This window comes from Capra hircus, chromosome 6 (genome assembly GCF_001704415.2).
Source record: "Capra hircus breed San Clemente chromosome 6, ASM170441v1, whole genome shotgun sequence".
Classification (NCBI taxonomy): Eukaryota; Metazoa; Chordata; class Mammalia; order Artiodactyla; family Bovidae; genus Capra; species Capra hircus.
In genome coordinates, this window is record NC_030813.1 from 110,994,771 (window position 1) to 111,016,324 (window position 21,554).

General features: G+C 46.1%; 1 protein-coding gene across 4 annotated transcripts in view; it reads left to right on the forward strand.

Annotated features, from left to right (window-relative positions):
- CC2D2A (coiled-coil and C2 domain containing 2A) overlaps window positions 1–21,554 on the forward strand; it is a 130,213-nt gene that overhangs the window by 81,237 nt on the left and 27,422 nt on the right. For all 4 annotated transcript variants that reach the window (XM_013964800.2, XM_013964801.2, XM_013964803.2 and 1 more), the window contains 10 exons: window positions 1,027–1,174; window positions 4,173–4,311; window positions 6,505–6,708; window positions 9,521–9,613; window positions 12,038–12,129; window positions 15,775–15,942; window positions 18,766–18,871; window positions 19,233–19,342; window positions 20,280–20,376; window positions 21,259–21,357. In XM_013964800.2, the coding sequence (XP_013820254.2) occupies window positions 1,027–1,174; window positions 4,173–4,311; window positions 6,505–6,708; window positions 9,521–9,613; window positions 12,038–12,129; window positions 15,775–15,942; window positions 18,766–18,871; window positions 19,233–19,342; window positions 20,280–20,376; window positions 21,259–21,357 (1,256 nt within the window). The remainder of the gene's footprint in view (window positions 1–1,026; window positions 1,175–4,172; window positions 4,312–6,504; window positions 6,709–9,520; window positions 9,614–12,037; window positions 12,130–15,774; window positions 15,943–18,765; window positions 18,872–19,232; window positions 19,343–20,279; window positions 20,377–21,258; window positions 21,358–21,554) is intronic.

Consider the following 21,554-nt stretch of genomic DNA (forward strand, 5'->3'; position numbering starts at 1 on the left):
CAAACATACACTTTCTAACACTTTCCATACTTTTTTCTCTTTTGCACTTACTACTCTCTAACATGGGGTTTCCCTGGTGGCTCAGTGGTAAAAAAATCTGCCTGCAATGCAGGAGACATGAGTTGGACCCCTGGGTGGGGAAGATCCCCTGGAGAAGGAAATGGCAACCCACTCCAGTATTCTTCCTGGAGAATCCCATGGAGCCTGATGGGCTACAGTCCATGGGGTCGCAAAGGTGGACACAACTTAGCAACTAAATCACCACCACCACTCTCTAACATGCTAGCCTCATCTCTTATTTATCATATCTATAATCTGTCTTTCCTACTTGAATGTAAATTCCGTGAGGTCAGGGATTCCTATCAGTTTCCTTTACTGCTGTCTTGGTGACTAGAATAGTGCCTGGCATGAAGCAGGGGCTCAAATAGGCATCTACTGAATGAATGAAGGATGTGTTCACAATAATCCTTAAAAGGAGGTACTATTATTATTATTATAGTATGGGCTTCCCTGATAGCTCAGTTGGTAAAGAATCCGCCTGCAATGCAGGAGACCCCAGTTCGCTTCCTGGGTCGGAAAGATACGCTGCAAAAGGGAAAGGCTATCCACTCCAGTATTCTGGGCCTGGAGAATTGCATGGACTGCATACTCCATGGCGGTCACAAAGAGGAGGACACAACTGAGCAACTTTACTTTCATTATTATTATCTCCATTTTATACGTAGCGAAAATAAGGCTCAGAGAAGCTGAGCAATTTGTCCGTGGTCACACAGCTGTTAAGTGGCAGAATATATATGAGCAGTGCAGAGTGCATCGCTCATCATGATGCTACACTCTGCTATCAGAGATACAGCCGAGGGCCCCACTGTGTTATCACCTGAAGTTCCACGTTGTTGATTTGAATATGTGTTCCAGCCCCCTACCCCCACCCATTCTGTTCCATTTGTCGGCTCTCTGCTTTGCCTTCTCACTAACATGGGGCTCATTCCCTCTCTAAACATCCTTTTTCATCTGCTGCTTCCTCAGGAGTGCCCTTCTCATTTGAAGCCGACGGTGGTAATCAACTGATTCTAATGACCTCGGGGAAAGTGTCCAACAACGTGGCATGGGCCATTGGAGAAAATGGGATTCCTTTAATTCCTCCGTTGTCACAGCAGAATATTGGATTCAGAAGGTAGCGTGTGGCTGGAACAGCTGATGAGCAAGGACAGCATTGGCGTTAGCGCGATTCAGTGGGGAAAAGGCTTGCAGCCTCACCGTCTTTCCTTTTATTGTCATGTGCCAGTATTTTCAGGGGGTTTTGTGTGTGTGTTCCTATGATAAGAACTAAAATCTTAATATCCTAACAAATATTGGATGTTTGTCAGCATCAGATACCAGCAAGCCTGTGAAATATTCTTTTCGCAGTTTTACAGTTGGGGAAAGTACATGGTACGTGTTGTTCTTGTTCAGTCTGTCAGTCGAGTCCCACTCTTTGTGATCCCATGGACTGCAGCTCACCAGGCTCCCCTGTCCTCCGCTATCTCCAGGAGTTTGCTCAAATTTGTGTCCATTGGAGTGGTAATGCCATCCAACCATCTTGTCCGCCTTTTTCTCCTCCTGCCTTCAATCTTTCTGAGCATCAAGATCTTTTCCAATGAGTCAGCTCTTCGCATCAGGTAGCCAAAGTATTGGAGCTTCAGCATCAGTCCTTCCAGTGAATATTGGCATGGCATATAGTTGTATATATTTGGCCCTCAGTCAGAGATCACTGTAAAATATGACTGATGTAGAAACTTCTGGGTATATGAAAGGCCCTATTCTCAGTCCCCTTCCTTGATTGCTAGCTGTCGGTTTCACTCAGAGCAGCAGGAAGGGACTCACTCCAGGCGGACAGGCCACCCCTGGACTGTGGAGCGAGGTGCCTGGGTTCCAGTCTTGCTTCTGTCACTCCCCAGTAGATGTGTCTTGAGTGGATCATCTTACCGTCGTGGCCTCAGTAGCCTCCATAAAATGAAAGGACTTACCTTTTTTTTTTTTTAATTTTTTTATTTGGCTGTACCAAGTCCTCATTGCAGTGTGCAGGATTTTAGTTGTGATGGGATCTAGTTCCCTGCCCAGGGATCGAACCCAAGCCTCTTGCCTTGGGAGCAGGGAGTCTCAACCACTGGACCACCAGGGAAGTCCCAAAAGGACTTACCTTGATCATCAAGAAGATACGTTCCAAGTCACAGGCTGTCATTTTCAACACGTGGAAGAACAGAGGAACAGGGCTGGTTTTGTTCCCTTTACGCCCTCTCCTTCCAATGTAAACACCTGTATCCATGGGATAGTGACAGTAAGGTCTTTCTCAGCCAGGAGCCTGGCAGCATTTCCAGGGGAGGCCTGTTTATGTGTTTAGGTACAAGCCTCCTGTACTTTGTCTCACTGAGTTCCCTGCTGAGGTTAAAGCTCCAGCTCCTCGGGAGAGAAGGAAAAACAGTGTGAGTGACGGGAGACGCAGCCCTGTCAATAAAGGCCCAGCTCAACTGTGGTGACCACCTGGCCCCTTTGGAATTCAGTCACGTCCAAAGTTGGGGCTTAAGTTAGTTGTATAAACATTTGTTTCTTCTCTTTCAGCCTCAGCCCCAAGTGGTCCCCAGTTACCTGGGAGGTGGGACCTTCGGGACATCCTACACCAGGTGCCCTGGTCTGGATCCAGCGACTCAGGACACTGGTGTGCTGGGCACAGTTGCAGAAATGCGGGGTCACATTTGCATTCCTTCTATTTATGCTGCTTTTCCCCCAGATGTACTGAGACCTCACTGACATGTAAAATTGTGTAAGTTTGAGATGTACAACATAATGATTTGATATTCTAGACATTGCAAAATGATTTTCACAGTAAGTTTGGGTAACATCCATTGACACACATAATTACAGATTTTTTTCCCCCCTTGGGCTGAGAAATTTTAAGATGTACTCTCTTAGCAATTTCCAAGTGTACAATAGAGTATTATTAGCTACACTCATAATCATACATAGATTGAAGGCAGGAGGAGAAGGGGGTGGCAGAAGATGAGATGGTTAGATAGCATCACCAGACTCACTGGACATGAATGTGAGCAAACTCCGGGAGATGGTGAAGGACAGGGAAGCCTGGGGTGCTGCCGTCCATGGGGTCGCAGAGAGACAGACACGACTGACCGACCGAACAACAGCAGCAGCTATGGTCACCACGCTGTACATTAGAGTCCCAGAACTTATTCATCTTACAACTGGAAGTTTGTACTCTGGAGTGGCTTCATCCGTTTATCCACCCCCCTGACCTCTGGCTCCACCAGTCTTTTCTCTGTTTCTACATGTTTGGTTATTTTAGATTCCACGTCAAAGTGAGATCATCCCACTTAGCAAAATGCCTCAGTGTTCATCCATGTTGTTGCAAATGGCAGGATTTCCTTCCTTGATGACTGACTTATATATAAATACACACACATATCACATTTTACTTATCCATGTGTCCACTGACAGACACCTGGGTGGTCTCCATGTCTTGGCTGTTATAACTAACACTGCAGTGAACATGGGGTGCAGAGGCCTCCCCAGGACACTGATTTCGCTTGCTTTGGAGGTGTCCCCAGAAGTCAGATTGCAGGAGCATGTGCTTGCTCTACTTTTAACTTCTTGAGCCTCCATACTGTTTTTCACAGCGGCTGCGCCAACTTACGTTCCCACCAACAGTGCACAAGGAATTCCCCTCTCACATCCTTGCCTTTTATGACAGCCATTCTGACAAGTGTGAGGTGACATTTCTCTGTGGTTTTGATTTGCATTTCCCTGATGATTGAGCATCTTTTCATGTGTCCATTGGCCATTTGTATGTCTTTGGAAAAATGTCCATTCAGAGCCTTTGCTCATTTGTTAATCAGATTATTTGTTTTGTCGCCATTGAGTTGAATTAGTAGCTTATATTTTTTGGATGTTTTTACGCCTTATTAGACACATGCTTTGAAAATATTTTCTGCCACCATTCATGCTTTTTTATTACCCTTATAACATATTTAATAGCAACTATCAGGTAAGGAAAATTAGCAGAAATCCTTCCTACAATCAGACTTCCCTTCACAGAGGAGGGCTGACCCTGCGGTTCTGTGGTCCTGATGCAGACTGCTCTGTGAGGAAGTCTGTCTCAAGGAATCAACTTCTGTTTTCAGCGCTTTGAAGAGAGCAGATGCCATCTCTTCCATCGGCACGTCAGGACTGACAGACATGAAGAAGTTGGCCAAGTGGGCAGCAGAGTCCAAGCTTGACCCCAACGACCCCAGCAATGGCCCCCTGATGCAGCTGATCTCGGTAACGTGGCAGGAGGCGTGGGCGCACACCACTTCTCCAGCGTGGAAACCACAGAAAGGGCAGGGCTTTTTACACAGGTCCCCTTTCACACTACGTTCTCCCGTGCCAGAGTGTGTAAGAATGTGAGGGCTGGGTTGAGTGACAGGTTTAAATTCTAGCTCTGCACCTACTGACTGTGTGAGCAAGACAAACGTGGTCCGAAGCCCGTGAAGCCCTCATGGTGTTGTTGGGAAGAAATGAGCTGTGGGTGTCAGCCTCTAGCTGTCCACACTCAGCATGCAGGAAGCATCAGGTACTGCTGAGGTTAGGTGCTTCCCAGGTGGCACTCGTGGTGAGTGAAAGCGAAGCCACTCAGTCGTGTCCGACTCTTTGCGACCCCCTGGACTGTAGCCTACCAGGCTCCTCTGTCCATAGGATTTTCCAGGCAATAGTACTGGAGTGGATTGCCCTTTCCTTCTCCAGCGGATCTTCCCGACCCAGGGATGGAACCCAGGTCTCCCGCATTGTAGACAGACGCTTTACCATCTGAGCCACCAGGGAAGTCCAGTGGTAAAGTGGCGCTAGTGGTAAAGAACCCTAAATGGTAATCTAATCGTCCAACCAGAAAATGAGCAAAACCTCCATTTCTGAAGATACCCCAATACAGGAGAAGTAAGCGATGCAGGTTCGATCCCTGGGTGGGTAAGATGCCCTGGAGAGGGAGATGGCTACCCACTCCAGTATTCTTGCCTGCAGAATCCCATGGACAGAGGAACGTAGCCCATGGAGGGCTACAGACCATGGGATCACAGAGTCGGACACAACTGAGTGACTAAACACTTGGTCCCCTTGATGTTTCTTCTTTTTAACTATTTGCTTCCCAGAGAAGGACAAACACAGGGCTTCTTTCCTGTCGCTATTTCTCCGTCATGTCAGACTCTTTGCGACCCCATGGACTGCAGTACTCCAGGCCTCCCTGTCCTTCACCATCTCCCGGAGTTTACTCAAGCTCATGTCCATTGAGTCAGTGATGCCATCCAACCACCTTATCCTTGCCTTCCTGACTAGCCCCTTTTATGAACCAAGATTGTCACCACAGGATCACCTTTCCCATTACAAAGCCCCAGCGGATCTCTGCTCCCGGAATCTCTCTCTGCAGGTCAAGGCTGCAGCTGACAAAGCTCCCAGCAGAGGAGCAAATGGACACCTGGGCAGAGTGCAGCCCAGACCTGCTCGTCCTCTCAGGGTTGCTGAAGCTGTGCTTTCTGTGCTGGTGCCTGGGTCCATCTCTGGTTCACTTTTCCTAACAACCAAGGCCACAAAGTGGCGTCCAGGAACACGACAACATGGCCGTGGAGCCAAGTGAAGCTGACTGACTGACTCTGGGGCCCATATTTATGTGCATAGATATAGTCTAAAAATTAGATTTTAAAAATGTTTTAGTCGCTAAGTCGTGTCTGACTCTTGCGACCCCATTTACTGTAGCCCGCCAGGCTCCTCTGTCCTTGGGACTCTCCAGGCAAGCATACTGGAGTGGGTTGCCATTTCCTTCTTCAGGGGATCTTTCTGACTCAGGGATCGAACCCAGGTCCCCTGCACTGTAGGCAGAGTCTTTACCAGCTGAGCTACAAGGTTTTAAACCTGTATTTTATATATGCTGTGTATATGAATAATCTTGTTGGCAGTGCTGTATGCTCAGCCACTCAGTTCTGTCTGACTCTTTGTGACCCCATGGGCTGTAGCCCGCCAGGCTCCTCTGTCCATGGGATTTCCCAGGCAAGAATACTGAGTGGGTTGCCACTTCCTTCTCCAGGGGATCTTTCTGACCCAGGGATTGAACCCGAATCTCCTGTGTATTTTTTGCAGTAGGCATTTGGTAACACACTGATATAATTGACTCATTTATCAGTCTGTTATATTTTCATAACACCTATTAGGGGAACATGCATACCAGACATGAACCGTTTACTTTTTATTTCTCTGGAAAAAAATGATTTATGGTACTTTTAATAACTATTCAATGAATATAATAGCATCTCCCTCATTGCCATTATATTTGACTGTGTTTTCTCTTTAAATGAAATAGTGGATGTTTCAAGTATATCCATCTAAAACTGTTCAACATTCAACATCATTCCCAAAAAGCTCAGTGCCAAGTTTCCTTGGGTGAAATCTGCCTGTCACCTACAGCTTTGTATTTCCTGGTTTTTATAGGTTGCTACCAGTGGTGAATCCTACATCCCTGATTTCTTCCGACTCGAACAGCTACAACAGGAATTTAACTTTGTTTCGGATGAGGAATTAAATAGATCCAAACGATTCAGGCTTCTTCTTCTTAGAAGCCAAGAGGTACCAGAGTTCCGACATTATAAGCAAATTCCACTGTATGACCGAGAAATTATGGAAAAAGTATTTCAGGTAAGAGATTGCCTTAGAGGGATTAATAAAACAATGAAATATGTACTGTGCCATTTTGTATACTATTATATATATGTAGGTGTCCTTGTGGTGTTCTCAGTAGCAATATTGGTTTCTTCTTTATCACACTTTGCATAGCCTTTTCATTATTTTTCTTGAATCCAATGTTTAAATCATCTCTTGGTCTTGGTCTACTGACATCTAAACTAGGAAAAATTAGTGTCATAGGGCAGAAGAATCTCTTCAGTATTAGCGTGGCAAACAGTCCTGCCTGACTTAGTCAGGAATTCGGTGCCCTTTTTTCCAAATTAATTTATTTAAATGGCTGCATCGGGTCTCCGTTGCCGCCCGCAGGATCTTCGTTGCATCACGAGGTATCTTTCCTTGCACGGCACAGACTCTCTAGTTGTGGCTTGCGGGCTTAGTGGCGCACATGTGGGATCTTAGTTTCCCGACCAGGGTTCAAACCCATGTCACCTTCATTGCAAGGCAGATTCTTAACCAGTGGACCACCAGGGAAATCCCGCAATGCCATTTTAACCCAATAAGTATTTACTAAGCACAAAGCACAGTGGTAAGCGCTGCTTGGAAGATAGATGGGTAGGATTTGAACAGCCTGGGTGAGGGGGTAGGAAGTGGGGTACAGGTCTGGTCAGGATGCTGCAGGCAGCTGGAGACAGAAAGCCTTGGGGGAGCTTGGAGTGGGGCAGGGAGCCTTTGAGGAGTTACAGGGAACAGGTCTGTGTAGGGGGGCGGGTCAGGGAAAGCTGGACTAGTTTATGTTTGATGAGGTAAAGAAATAGCCACTAGAAATTAATATCAGTATGACTTGTTTGTTTATTTTCACTGCCATTACTATAGGAGGTGGATCCCAAAAGCTATTGGCTGCAGTTTATATCAGAGTATTCGGCTTTACATTTTCCTCTAAGTGTTTTATAGCATGTGGCCTTACATTTAGGTCTTTGATCAAAAGCAGTATGATTTTTCATGCAGAAATTATTCTTGGAGAGATGTCTTTGGTTACTTGGTTCTTCTTTGAATCAGTTTGGACTTGTGATTATAAGTGATAAAAACCCAATTTGAACCAGCTCCTGTATCGGGGGAGTTTATGAGATGATGAAATCACAAAATTGAGTTAAGCGTCTAAGACATCTGAATGACAGGAGCCCGTCTGCCCCTCAGAGCCACCCAAGGAGTGCCAGGCTCCTTCTCTTTCCTGTGGGGGCTTCACATGGTATGGTGGCTTCATTTTCCCCCATTGCAGACAGATTTCTCTGCTTGATCACTTGGCCACCAGTATCACCCAAGTTCATACCTAGGAGCCTCAGCCAGGAGGGAGAGGTGTGTCCCCTTGTCCCGAGTCTAACAATCTTGGGGACAGGGTCTTCCCTGGTGTCCAGTGGATAAGAATCTCCATTGCAAGGCAGGGGATGAGGGTTTGCTTCCTGGTCGGGGAACTGAGATCTCACATGCCAAACCAAAGACCCCATGTTTTGTAACTAAGACCTGATAATAAATAAATATTTTTTTATGCAGCCAAATAGTAAATATTAAAAAAAAAAAAAAAGAAAACCATCTTGAAGACAGCTCTTGAGCCGCCTAGGCTGGGTTAGGAGCCACCCAGGCTGGGTTAGGGGCCACCCAGGCTGGGTTAGGGGCCACCCAGGCTGGGTTAGGGGCCACCCAGGCTGCGTTAGGGGCCACCCAGGCTGCGTTAGGGGCCACCCTGGGCATTAGCTATGACCAGAGAAGGACTGAAGCAGATCATGGCAGCTTTCTGGGGCCCACATAGAATCTTCTTGATACAAAAAGAGAGGAAAATACAGCTGCCTAGGAAGAGAAAGCCAAAGGCACCCACTACTCTCCTCCAAGTAGGTGACTCAGGTCAACTGCAACCAGTTACTAACAAGTAAGATGTTAGTTACTCTTTTTGTAATTGCTTTACTTGAAATAGAAAGACAAACATTAAGCGGGGCTTTGGCTAAGTCATTTGGGTGAGCTTAGTATCTTGATCTACACAGTGACTCGATTATCTCTATGGCCTCAATTTCTTTCTGCGTGAACTCTGTAACTTGTAAAAAACAAATACCGTGTACTATACAAGGAATTTAGAAAAATGGTACTGATGAACCTACTTGCAGGGCAGGAATAGAGATGCAGACCTAGAGAATGGACTTTGGACACAGAGGGGGAAATTGAGAGAGCAGATAGCTAATGGGAAGCTGCTATAAAGAACAGGAAACTCAGTTTGATGCTCTGTGATGACCGGGAAGGGTGAGATGCGGGTGGGGGGAATGCTCAAAAGGGAGGGGATATATGCATACATATAGCTGATTCACATTGTTGTACAGCAGAAACCAACACAAACTGCAAAGCAAGTATACTCCAATTTTTAAAAAAAAACTGTTAAAAAGCACTGTAACCTGTAACTACTTGTAAAGCAGTTCAATCTACTGTTTCCAAATCCTGGATGCTGCATCAAAGACCAACTCTGAACCTGAAGTGCAGGGGGAATTAGAAGGAAGATTTAGAACCACAATGTGTGACTTAAACTACACATGACGAAAAATTCTCGAATCTGGACTGTAGCCACCAGGTTCCTCGGTCCATGGAATTTTCCAGGCAAGAATACTGGAGTGGGTTGCCATGCCTTTCTCCAGGGGATCTTCCCAACCCAGGAATTAAACCCTGGTCTCCTGCATTGTAGACAGATTCTTTACTGTCTGAGCCACCAGGAAAGCCCAATCTCAAAAAAGGCATGAGAGTACCAGTATTTTAAAATCATAGAAGTATTGTTTCCTTTTAATTTTAGGACTATGAGAAACGGTTACGAGACAGAAATGTAATCGAAACCAAGGACCACATAGATTCCCACAGGGCCACAGTAGCAAAGTACCTCCAGCAGGTAAGGAAAATCATTTCAAACAGTCCTCGTAGGGGACAAATAGGCAGCATCCTGATGTTAGAGAAGGGAGGTCTCTATCCTCAACCCTTGTCGGCTTATTTTCTCATAATCGTTGTTTACTTGCTTAGTCATGTTCGACTCTATTTCAGCCTTATAGACTGTAGCCCACCAGGCTGCTCTGTCCATGGGATTTCCCAGGCAAGAATAACTGGAGTGGGTTGCCATCTCCTTGTTAGGGAGTCCCTCAAAGAATATTCTAAACTGCAAAATTCTAGGGTCCCAATGGCAACATGAACAACCTCTCTCTTCCTTTTAAGACTAGACATAAAGTCACTTATCCTATAGTAGTCTGTAATCCTTTATGGCTTGCCAGGATCCTCTGTCCATGGGATTTTTCAGGCAGGAATACTGGAGTGGTTTGCCATTTCCTTCTCCCGGGGATCTTCCCAACCAGGGATCAAATCCACAGCTGCACTGGCAAGTGGGTTCTTTACCACTGAGCCACCAGGGAAGCCCTTCTCATAATTACAGATATAAACTGATTAGCAACTATCTTCATCTTTGTAACATAGTTACTTGGTTCTCCTTTGTATTAGCTTGGATACATGATTATAAGTGATTAAAAGTCCAATTTGAACTAGCTCAGGCACTGAAGGGAATGTATTCAGTGATGAAACACTGAACCCACTAGGATTTGCCTCAGTTTATTATCAGTGGTTATCTTGAGGGGTATGATTACAAGGCACTTACTTTCTAAATCATGATTTTTAAAAAAATATTTGAATGTTTGCTGTGCAAAAACTTGCAAATTTGATTAGATCCCATTAGCTTACTTTTGTTTTTATTTCTATTGCCTTGGAAGACTAAATAAATATAGAATTACCATATGAATGTGTGCATCTTATTACCTTTGTGATAAAAACGTTTTATAAACCACATACTCACTGCCCTTCTGCACTAGAAAACCAAAATATTCTTTTGTCCTTCCTTTAATTAATTTAACTTGTAAGAAATGCTACAATGACTACAGTACATTTTCCCCAGCCAGTTAATCTACCCTGTCATTCTGAAGGAGATCAGCCCTGGGATTTCTTTGAAAGGAATGATGCTAAAGCTGAAACTCCAGTACTTTGGCCACCTCATGCGAAGAGTTGACTCATTGGAAAAGACTCTGATGCTGGGAGGGATTGGGGGCAGGAGGAGAAGGGGACGACCGAGGATGAGATGGCTGGATGGCATCACTGACTCGATGGACGTGAGTCTGGGTGAACTCCGGGAGTTGGTGATGGACAGGGAGGCCTGGCGTGCTGCGATTCATGGGGGTCGCAAAGAGTCGGACATGACTGAGCGACTGAACTGAACTGAACTGACCTGAGGCTTTGTATAAAAAAATAATTTATGACATTTAAGAGAGCCTCCATTTAAAAAATAACTAGGAACTGAATCAGTCTGAATAGGGGAGGAACTTAATCAGTTCTGAAGTGTGTGTGCTTCGAAGTGTGTTAGTCACTCAGTTGTGTCCAACTCATTGTGACCCCATGAACTCGAGCCCTCCAAGTTCCTCTGTCCGTGGAATCCTCCAGGCAAGAATATTGGAATGGGTAGCCATTCCACTCTCCAGGGGATCTTCCTGACCCAGGGGTCAAACCCAGGTCTCCTGCATTGCAGGCAGATTCTTCACTGTTTGGCACACCAGGGAAGCCCAAAGGTGAAAGCTTTAGTCCCTCAGTTGTGTCCGACTCTTTGTGACCCCATGGACTGTAGCCTGCCAGGCTCCTCTGTCTATGGAACTTTCAAGGCAAGAATACCAGAGTGAATATCCATTCCCTTCTTCAGGGGATCTTCCCGACCCATGGGTTAAACCCAGGGCTCCTACACGGCAGGCAGATTCCTTCCCATCTGAGCCCCCAGGGAAGCCCTCATGTGTTTCAGGACAGGTCCTATCTTCTGCAGTTGTTCATTCATTTTTGTTGTTGTTCAGTTGCCAAGTTGTGTCTGACTTTTTGCGATACCATGGACTGCAGCACGCCAGGCCTCCCTGTCCCTCACCATCTCCCGGAGTTTGCCCAAGTTCCTGTCCATTGAATTGGTGATGCCATCCAACTATCTCATCCTCTGTCACCCTCTTCTCCTTCTGCCTTCAGTCTTTCCCAGCATCAGGGTCTTTTCCAAAGAGTCTTCATTCATTCAGCTAAATTTTCTGCAGGAATTTGTCCAGATCCTGAGAATATAGCAGTGAACAAAATAGACACCCCTGCCTTAGGGAGCTTGCGTTAGCGAGGACAGTTGGTTGATTTACTGTAGGAAGCGGTCAGAGCTGTGATGGAATGTGAAAGTGCCACCACACCACGGTGACATTCGAGCAGAGAATGGTGCAGTTCAGCAAACTAGGACATTTACATAAAACGTCTTTCTCACCCTCAGGTTAGAGAATCAGTGATAAATCGTTTCCTCATTGCGAAACACCATTTTCTTCTTTCGGATTTGGTAGTAGAAGAAGAAGTTCCCAATATCAGGTAAAAAAAAAAAATCTTTTTGTTATTTCTTATAAAAATTATTTGTATAGTATTATAGTAAATATTCCCTATAAATGTTAAGATTTCTGTCAGTGTATGGTATGCATTTGGCCCCCGAAGAGTACTGGAAACTGGTAAAGCCTGCTGAATGCCTGATGTCACATTTTGAGGGGGGATTCTGTTAGCAGAAGTATCACGAGACCCTCTCCATCACATTCCAGTGGACCCCATCTCACCTCCCACCACCCGCAAGGGCACTTCCCCAGCCTTGGCCATCTTCCCATTCCAGTCATGTGAAATGTGACAGCATCCTTTCCAGCACATCATCCTCCTGCCTCATCACCTCCCTGGGCCAAGGTCTCCCTCACTCCCCCGTCACAGGGCAGTGGGGTGGCCGAGAATTATCCCACTGAGATTCTGAGTGGCAGGGAGAGGCCTGGTTCCAACACCACCACTGGGAGGCACAGAGCTGCCCTGTGTTTGGTGACAGGTGGGCAGGAGGGGAAAATGGATATTTACATAGAAGTTGGGAATTGACTCTATTTGTTTGCTAGATCGTCTCCCTATCACTTAGAATAATCCTCAAATGGTCTCAAGTCGAGGCAGACGCATGAAAGATGAAAGAGAACTTTCTATATTGGTGGGCTTGCACAGTCCATTAACTTCATGACCCTTCCTGAGGTTAAATCTCTTGGTCTCCTGAAAGGGCTTCCCTGGTGGCTCAGCTGGTAAAGAATCCGCCTACAATGTGGGAGACCTCGGTTAGATCCCTGGGTTGGGAAGCTCCCTGGAGAAGGGAAAGACTACCCACTCCAGCATTCTGGTCTGGAGAATTCCGTAGACTGCATAACCCATGGGGTTGCAAAGAGTTTTTGCTCAAAGTCACAAAAAGTCTGTGGACATATGTCGCAAAGTCGTTGGACATGACTGATGGTCTCCTGAAAAGGTTGTTTCCTACGCATGGACTTCCTCTCTGCCACCCAGTTGGCAAGGAGACAAAAAACTGGTGCAGTCCATGGGAGCCCCTTTTCCTGGCTTTGCCTCCATCCTCATAGAGAACGGAGGCTGTGCCCACAGAAAATTTATGCAAAGTGAAAGTGAAGTTGCTCAGTCATATCTGACACTTTGCGACCCCATTGACTGTAGCCTACCAGGTTCCACCATCCATGGGATTTTCCAGGCAAGAATACTGGAGTGGGTTGCCATTTCCTTCTCCAGAAGATCTTCCCGATCCAGGGACTGAACCCGGGTCTCCCACATTGTAGGCAGACACTTTACCGTCTGAGCCACCAAGGGAAGTCCTCTCCATTCCAGGCCCACAGTCCAATCATTGAATGTTTTCTTCTTCAATCATGAAAATTACACTTTAGAATAGATGATGATTTTTCATGCTGTTTTTCCATTTCTTTTCTTTCTTTTTCTTTTTTCTGCTTTACTTTTCTGCATTAAGTTCTGAAGGCTCAGGGTATGTTCTTTCTTCTTTTCATTTTGGTTTGTTCTTGGCTTTAGATTAAGATATTTCTGTATATAATGGTCCCAGCTACCAAGATGTTCTCATGCTGACTAAGGGGACAGCTAAGTCTTGTGACAGGAGATATCCCTTGGGGAGGGAGCAGGTATTGAGGAAAGAAGGGATATGCTTTGTTACAACCTCCTGGCAAAGGTTTTTCTCTGAGGTTCCCAAGTCTGGGTTAGGCAGGCGTCCTGGCAGAGATGGGCTATAATTTGTGAGAGCATGGATGGACTTTTGAGCGCATTCTGTTAAATAGGAAGAGTCAGAGAAAGATAAGGTCTCTGGGATTCTCACTTATATGTGGAATCTAAAAGAGCCAAACGAATAAGAACAGAGACTAGACTGTTGGTCACAAGGGGCTGAGGGCAGGGGGGTTGGGGGGATATTTAAGGGTAGAAGGGTATAAGCCTGCAACCAGTAGATAAATAAGTCCTGGAGATCTAAGGTACAGAATAGTGATTATCATCAACAATATAAACTTCAAGGGTGCTAAGAAACTGGATCTTAATTGTTCGCACCATACACACACACAAAGAAACAATAATTACCTAAAGGGATAGATAGAGGTGTTGGCTACTACTACCTACAGTGGTAACCATAATGCCATATATTAATGTATCAAATGAGTCTACTGTACACCTTGAACTTATACAGTGTTATATGTCAACTATATCTCATTAAAATTCTAAAATTAAAATGTACGGTATAACCAAAAGAGACATTTGCAAAAATGTAAAATAGTGTCACTCTCCTCACACTCTTGGTTTGGGGAAAGATAATTTTTTGCAATTTTACATCACATTGTTATATAACGTGCTTATTCTTGTCCCAAATGAGTTAATGAAAAGATATATGAAGATATTCAAAGAAAAGGTTGGGCTGTCAAGTCAGGGTGATCTGACCTTGAACCCCAGCTCCCTCTCTTCCTATTTAGGAGCCTCCAGCAAATTCTATCACCTCTCAGAGCCTCCAGTTTCTTCATATGAAAAATGGGGTAACACCCTTGTAAGGATTACAAAGAGTATACGTAGGCCCCTAGCACTCTGCTTGAACCATAGCGGTGCTGGTAAACGGTAGCTCCTCTGTGCTATTAGAAGGCCCTGAGGGGAGCTCACAGAACCACAGCCCCGGCGAGTCCCTTGGGAGTCATCTCCCTGGGCTGGCACGTGACTCTCGGAAGGAGGGCTCCAGTCCAGCCTGCTCTTCCATACTCACAGAGAAGAGCAGCGTGAGCGTTGCCAGCCTGAGGCAAGCTCTGCACAGCTGGCATTGCTCTGTGGCTGTCGGGCTTAGCCATTCACATCAGCTTCCCGATACAAAGTCTCCGCTGTGCTCTCTTTAGACTCTGGGGCAGAACTAAACTCTCTGTTCCCTGGCCCTTCTGATTCATGGACTGTGTTGCTTTCACCTTCCAGGAAGTATTCATGGTTGTCATCTCAGAGAGCGGTAGAGAGATCCCCCTGGCCCCCCTCCCCTGCCTTCCTCCTGTCTCCATCCCCTCCTTTCTCCAGCAGAATCACTGTGGCATCGTGACCATTGTCATCATCCCAACAGTCACTGTGTTAGGGCATCTGCTAATGCTAGACCCGTACTCAGGGGCTTTGTGTACGCTCCTTGCTTAGTCCTCTCAACAACCCCAAGAGGTAGGTATTAATGTTCCATTTTACAGATGATGAAACCGAGATGGCAAGAGGTGAAATGATTTGCCCAAGGTGAGCAGGACGCACTGGCCTGGAAATACAGGCCCTGAAGTGGGTCAACGAGGAAGGTGGAAGGAAGCATTCGGTGTTGCAGGACTGGCAGGAGCAAAAGCAGACAGTTGTCGAGCTCAGGCCACGTTTGAGGGGCTGGGGAATAAGCCAGGCAGAGGGCAAGCAGGAGGTGCAGGGCGGGGCCCAGAACCTGAGTTATCTGCCTCGGATCAGAAGCTGCTAAAATATACGTTCATCATCTATGCAGTAGATCTCCCCCATCTTGGGAGAATCTCTTGACAATTCCCACCTCTCCTCAAAGAGACAAAGAGTTTTTCAGGGGCCCATGAGGGACCTTGGGGCAGAGTGTGGGAAGGTGTGTAGTGAACTTTCCCGATCTTTCTTTTCCCTAGACTCCTAACTCTGTTCTGTAATCATCAGCATTTTGGGCCTGAGCCTTTTCAAGCTGGCAGAACAAAAGCGACCACTGAGGCCAAGGAGAAAAGGCCGGAAGAAGGTGACAGCCCAAAACCTGTCTGACGGAGACATAAAGCTGCTGGTGAACATCATCCGGGCTTACGACATTCCGGTGAGGAAGCCGACAGCAAGGTGAGAGCCCTCCGCGCCGGCCTGGGATGGGAGGTGCAGGATCCCACCTCTTCACAGTGTGTTCACTCTCATCATTAACAGGGTTGTTGCTCTGTGGGGGCTGAGGGGAGGGATGGGGGTGAGGGAGGGCGTTCTTGATGATGTCAGGGCCCCATTAGTTCCAAGTAACAGAACCAAGGAGGCACTAGAGGTAAAGAACCCGCCTTCCAATGCAAGAGACGCAGGTTCGATTCCTGGCTCTGGAAGATCCCCTGGAGGGGTCATGGCAACCCACACCTGTCTTCTTTCCTGGAGAATCCCATGGACAGAGGAGCCTGGTGGGCTACAGTCCATGGGACTACAGAGAGTCGGATGCGCAGCACAGCATGACACAACCAAATCAGTCAATTTAGGGTAAAGAGGGTTTTTTTGGCTATATCTCATGGAACAAGAGGACAACAGACGCGGTGGAACCACGTGGGAGACCAAAGATTAAGGCGGCGTCTTCAAAGGCCCTTTGTCTCTCTTGCTTCCGTGTGAACTTGCTTCATTCTTTGTGTGATGGAAGTGAGTCACCCTCGTCGGCTCCACCCCCAGTCATCAGCTCCCCAGAAGGTCCTAGCCTGGGTCGGGTGCTGATCCACATCTAGTTACCTATACTCAGGGGCGGGTTCGCAGGGACCAGCCCTGAAGATGGGGACAGTCCTCAGAGAAGTGGGTGAGAGCTGGGCAGATACCCCAAAGGTGCATATTCCGGATTCTGAGACGTGCTGTGAGGACAGAACTGTGACTTCTTTTTGGTCTGCCCAGAGAAAGGAACTATACCCACTGTATTTCATACACTGGGGCAATGGGGACTCCTCAGCCATAAGGAAGTGTTAATCGATTAGCTGTCTCCGACTCTTTGCAACCCCATGGGCTGTAGCCCACCAGGCTCCTCTGTCCATGGGATTCTCCAGGCTAGAATACTGGGATGGGTTGCCATTCCCTTCTCCAGAGGATCTTCCTGACCCAGGGATCTAACCCGGGTCCCCTGCATTGCAAGCAGATTCTTTTACTGTCTGAGCCACCAGGGAAACCCAACTATAAGTAAGGTGAGCTTAAATTTCTTAGCCCCTTGGAGAACAGAGACAGAAGGACCAAGAATCACTTCTCTTTGCTGGGGCCCTTACCAATGTGCTGAGGGAGGCTATACCTTATCGCGCATTCACAGTGTTCTAGGCACTACGCTAGGCACTCTCGTTTCTATGATTTCATTTACTTCTCACTACTATTACTGTCTCCATTCTACAAAAGGGCGAATGGAAGTGAAGAGTATGTTGTGGCTTGCCCAAGGGCCTCCAGCTGTCTGATTACAGAAGTGCCCTGTTCTAGCCTGGGCCTCCTTCCTCCCTAGGTTCTTCCCTTTCAGTGATCTATCCACTCCCACCCCCCTATTAGTTTGCCCTTCTTTTTCCTCCTGCCAACTCTTCTACCTGTCACAGCACATCCGGTCATCACCAGCTATTCCCCGTGTTTTGTCACATTTTGTTTTGTAAATGTCTGTCTAAGCTCTTGAATCTGTGCCATAGCCTTGCTTCCCTAAGCCACATCCCAGCCTTTGCATCTTGATCTCATTAAAGCTCAACTGTGGGGTGGAAAGCTGGTTGTTTTTTTTTTTTTTAAGAATAGGCAATAGGTATTATTTTTTGTTTCTATGAAGTTTTTTAAGATTTAAATGATTTCATTCAAATCATTACAAAGAAGCATAATTGATCCTATTGTTTCACATTTAGTGTAGACTCATCAAGTCGGCTCAGATACCAACTCTTGCACTAAATCCACCCAAATCTTAGCCCTCTCCCCCTACAACTAAACTAAATAGGATTTTCAGTACTCTCTCTGCTCTCTTATATCCCATGCCCTCTAGTCTAACACATACCCCACTATGTTATGACTATTTGTTTATCTAGTCTGAGCTAAAGTGTATCTTACTTGCTTTTGCAGCCCCAGAGTCTAACCGATTGTAAAGTACAGGAGGTACTAACAGATGTTTGTGTAATAATGCAATTGACAGTGTTCCAAACAGGAAGAGGTTTTCTCTGGTTGCTGTTGAGTTGAATGTTCCACTTTCCTTGTCTCGTAGTTTGTCTGAAACCCTTTCTGTGAAAAGGTAAGACAGTCTGGTGGAAAGAGACAAGGGGTACTTTGCCAATGAATGTGAAATACTAGATACACCAGAAAATTCAAAACAAATATGCAAGTGGGTTGTTGGGACGAGGGGGAAGGTGTCTGGGAGAGGATCTCTGGACATGACCTTCATTTCTTCCTTTAGTTCAAAAGAGAAAGAGGATAGGGCTCGTAGATCCTAACTCGAGCTAGGAATCACTGACCACCTTTTGCCAGTGATGCCTCGCAGGCCCAGAGAGAGATGTCTCACCTAGGATGTGTAGCTCAAGCTTCCTGGAGTATGAAGGTTCAAAGAACATACAGAGGAAGAGGACCTGAATTGGATGGAGGCAGGGCAGGCTGGTTAGGAGGCTCAGGATTCTGCTATCTGAAAGGAACTGATGCTCTCAGTTATGGGGGAAAGGCACCCACGAGACCATAGAGAGAAAAGGTCTCTTTCTTCTATTCCAGCCAGACATGCAGACCTAAGGAAGGACATTGGAAAGGGTCTGGTTGTCACTAGGTGAGTAGGGAGGACCAGAGCTTATGAAAAGACTTCTAAAGCATAAACAGGCTTCGCAAGAATGTCTGCTAGGATAATCACCAGCACCAAACATCTTTGGAGAAACCATCTGCTCGGTAACATAATTAGACTTGCCCTGTCATTTATTTCTTCTGTTCATTTTTCCCTCCTAGTAAATTCCACCAGACATCAAGATCTTCAAGGACCTTCACTGAAAAGCACGCTGCTTCCCCGACAACACACAGCCCAGCCCACAGCGCCGACTACCCCCTCGGCCAGGTGAGATACCCAAGTGCTGGATCTCCGCTTAGAATCTTGCCCCTTGTGTCTTTTGAATTGCATAGAAAGTTCATAATCCATTTTCTGTCTCATTTTCTTTGGAAATATACTATTTAGAATCATGTTTTTCCTCTGCTCAGAACAAAATAATTCTACTAACTGTTACAGACTGTTTTCTCTTGATTAAAAAAAATAGTATAGAAATTTATTAAAAGTATATACATAAATTTCCAAACTTCCAGATTCTGCTCAGGATTTAGTGAGCTGAAAAGGGTTTCAATCCTAAACTGAAACAAACCAATAACAAAAAATCTAGCTAAACAGAAACTGTACATGTTCTCTTTTATTTTTTTTTTTTAAGGCTTTAGTACGGCCTTTTGTAGAAGTTTCATTTCAGCGAACAATCTGCCATACAACCACAGCAGAAGGACCAAATCCCAGCTGGAACGAAGAACTGGAACTTCCATTTAGGTAGGCTTAGTTTCCTCATACCACAAGTGATGCCAATCAAGGGGGAAAAAAATGGGAAAACGTCCAGCTTTTGAAATGTGGGTCCATTGTTAGGATACCCCACTCCACTCCAGGCTCTGGTTCCTCAGAGCCCAAGCTTTCCACTCCCTTGACCCCAAAGGCCCTACACTGATTTTCTTTTCTTCCCTATCTCCCCAGCTCTGGGAGCCTTAAGTAATTTCAAACCCAAGTCTCCTTCATTGCAGGTGATCTCCTGCATTTTGGGTTGTTTCTTTACCAACTGAGCCACCTTGGAAACAGAACTAGTTAAGTCCGAGGACAAACAGGAAAAAAAAAAGAGAGAGAGAGAGAAAAATAGATACCACTTTTCTACACAGTATAAGCAAAAAAGAATGAGCAAACTTCAAGGTCAGTGCTCAGCCAAGCAGATGCAGTGACCCAGTTTGGCACCATGCCATGGAGAGCCCTGCTCTGGCCAAGCCTGGCAAAACTCAGAGCAGCTGATGTTGTAGCAGATGAACCTCACCTCATCCTTGGTTAACTGGTGGGAAAAGTGCCTGGGCTTCCCTGGAGGCTCAGCGGTAATGAACTCGCCAGCCAATGCAGGAGGCACGGGTTCAATCCCTGGGGGGGAAGATCCCCTGGAGGAGGAATTGGCAATCCACTCCAGTATTCTTGCCTGGGAAATCCCATGGACAGAGAAGCCAGGCAGGCTCCAGTCCATGAGGTCACAAAGAGTCGGACACGACTTAGAGACTAAACAACAACAATCCACACTGTAGGGTCCCCGTGCTAGAGGAATCCTTTAACTGAAAGAACTGCCATTAGTCCTCATTTCTTTGCTCATATTCAGGTGTTTGTCCTGTTTGGACATTTGAGTGCTCATTATTTCTCTTTTGCTCCTTTCATGTTCTCTGATCGTGGTGTACATTTGCAGGGCCCCCAACGGGGATTACAGCACCACCAGCCTGCAGTCAGTGAAAGATGACGTGTTCATCAACATCTTTGATGAAGTGCTGTATGACGTCTTAGAGGTGAGCTCAGGTCCCGAAATTCAGGATGTTTGAAACCTGACATGTACGAATGAGGAACGGAAGGAGGGAGGAAGAGAAACAGCTTCTTTTAAAAAAATAATTTTGCTTATTTATCTTTGGCTAGGCTGGGTCTTTGCTTCTCTGCGGGCTTTCTCTAGTTGCAGTGCGAGGTCTTACTGCTGTGGCTTCTCTTGTTTCAGTTCACTGGCTCCAGGGCGTGTGGGCTTAGTTGCTCCACGGCATGTGGGATCTTCCGGGCCCAGAGATCAAACCTGTGTCTCCTGCATTGGCAGGAGGATTCTTAACCACTGCACCACCAGGGAAGCCTGAGAACCAGCCAGCCATTTTATTTTCAATTTGAGTGTCTGCTATGATCCAGGAATTGTGCTAATTCTTTATTAGCACGTTGCCTTAGTTCTTTATAAGCACATTGTCTTAATTCTAAAATAACCCTGTGAAATAGATTATCGTTTTTGTTGTTGTTTTGTTTTTTCTTTTTTTTTTAACATTTATTTATTCAGTTGGCCGCCCTGGGTCTTAGTTGCGGCGTGTGGGAGCTAGTCCCCTGACCAGGATTGAACCTGGGCCCCCTGTTTTGGAAGTGCAGAATCATACCCACTGGACCACCAGGGAAGTCCCCAAAGTAGACTGTTAAACTCCCAATTTACTGATGAGGAAACTGAGGTCAAGAGAGGTTAAATGACTTTCCTGGTTTTTACATAGCTATTAAAATGTGTCTCAACAAGAATGTGACTTATATCTGTTTAACCTAAAACCTACTGTGCTTTCAGCTAAAATCCTGCTGTTTTCCTGCTGTCGAGTTACTTATTAAATGACTGTCTGGAGTTGTTAAACAATTATGACTTCCCACCCCTCCTTTAGGATGACCGTGAAAGAGGAAGCGGAATCCACACTCGTATTGAGAGACACTGGCTGGGGTGTGTGAAAATTCCGTTCAGCACGATATATTTCCAAGCAAGGGTAAGCGTCTGAAGTCAGGATTCCACGGCAATGGGGAACTGCTCTATCCAGCTTTCCTGTTACAGCTTTCTTTGTGGAGGTATACCCTTAACACTGGGGCTTCCTTGGTGGCTTAGTAGCAAAGAATCCGCCTGCCAATGGAGGAGATGGGGGCTCGATCCCTGGGTCAGGAAGATCCCCTGGAGGAGGAAATGGCA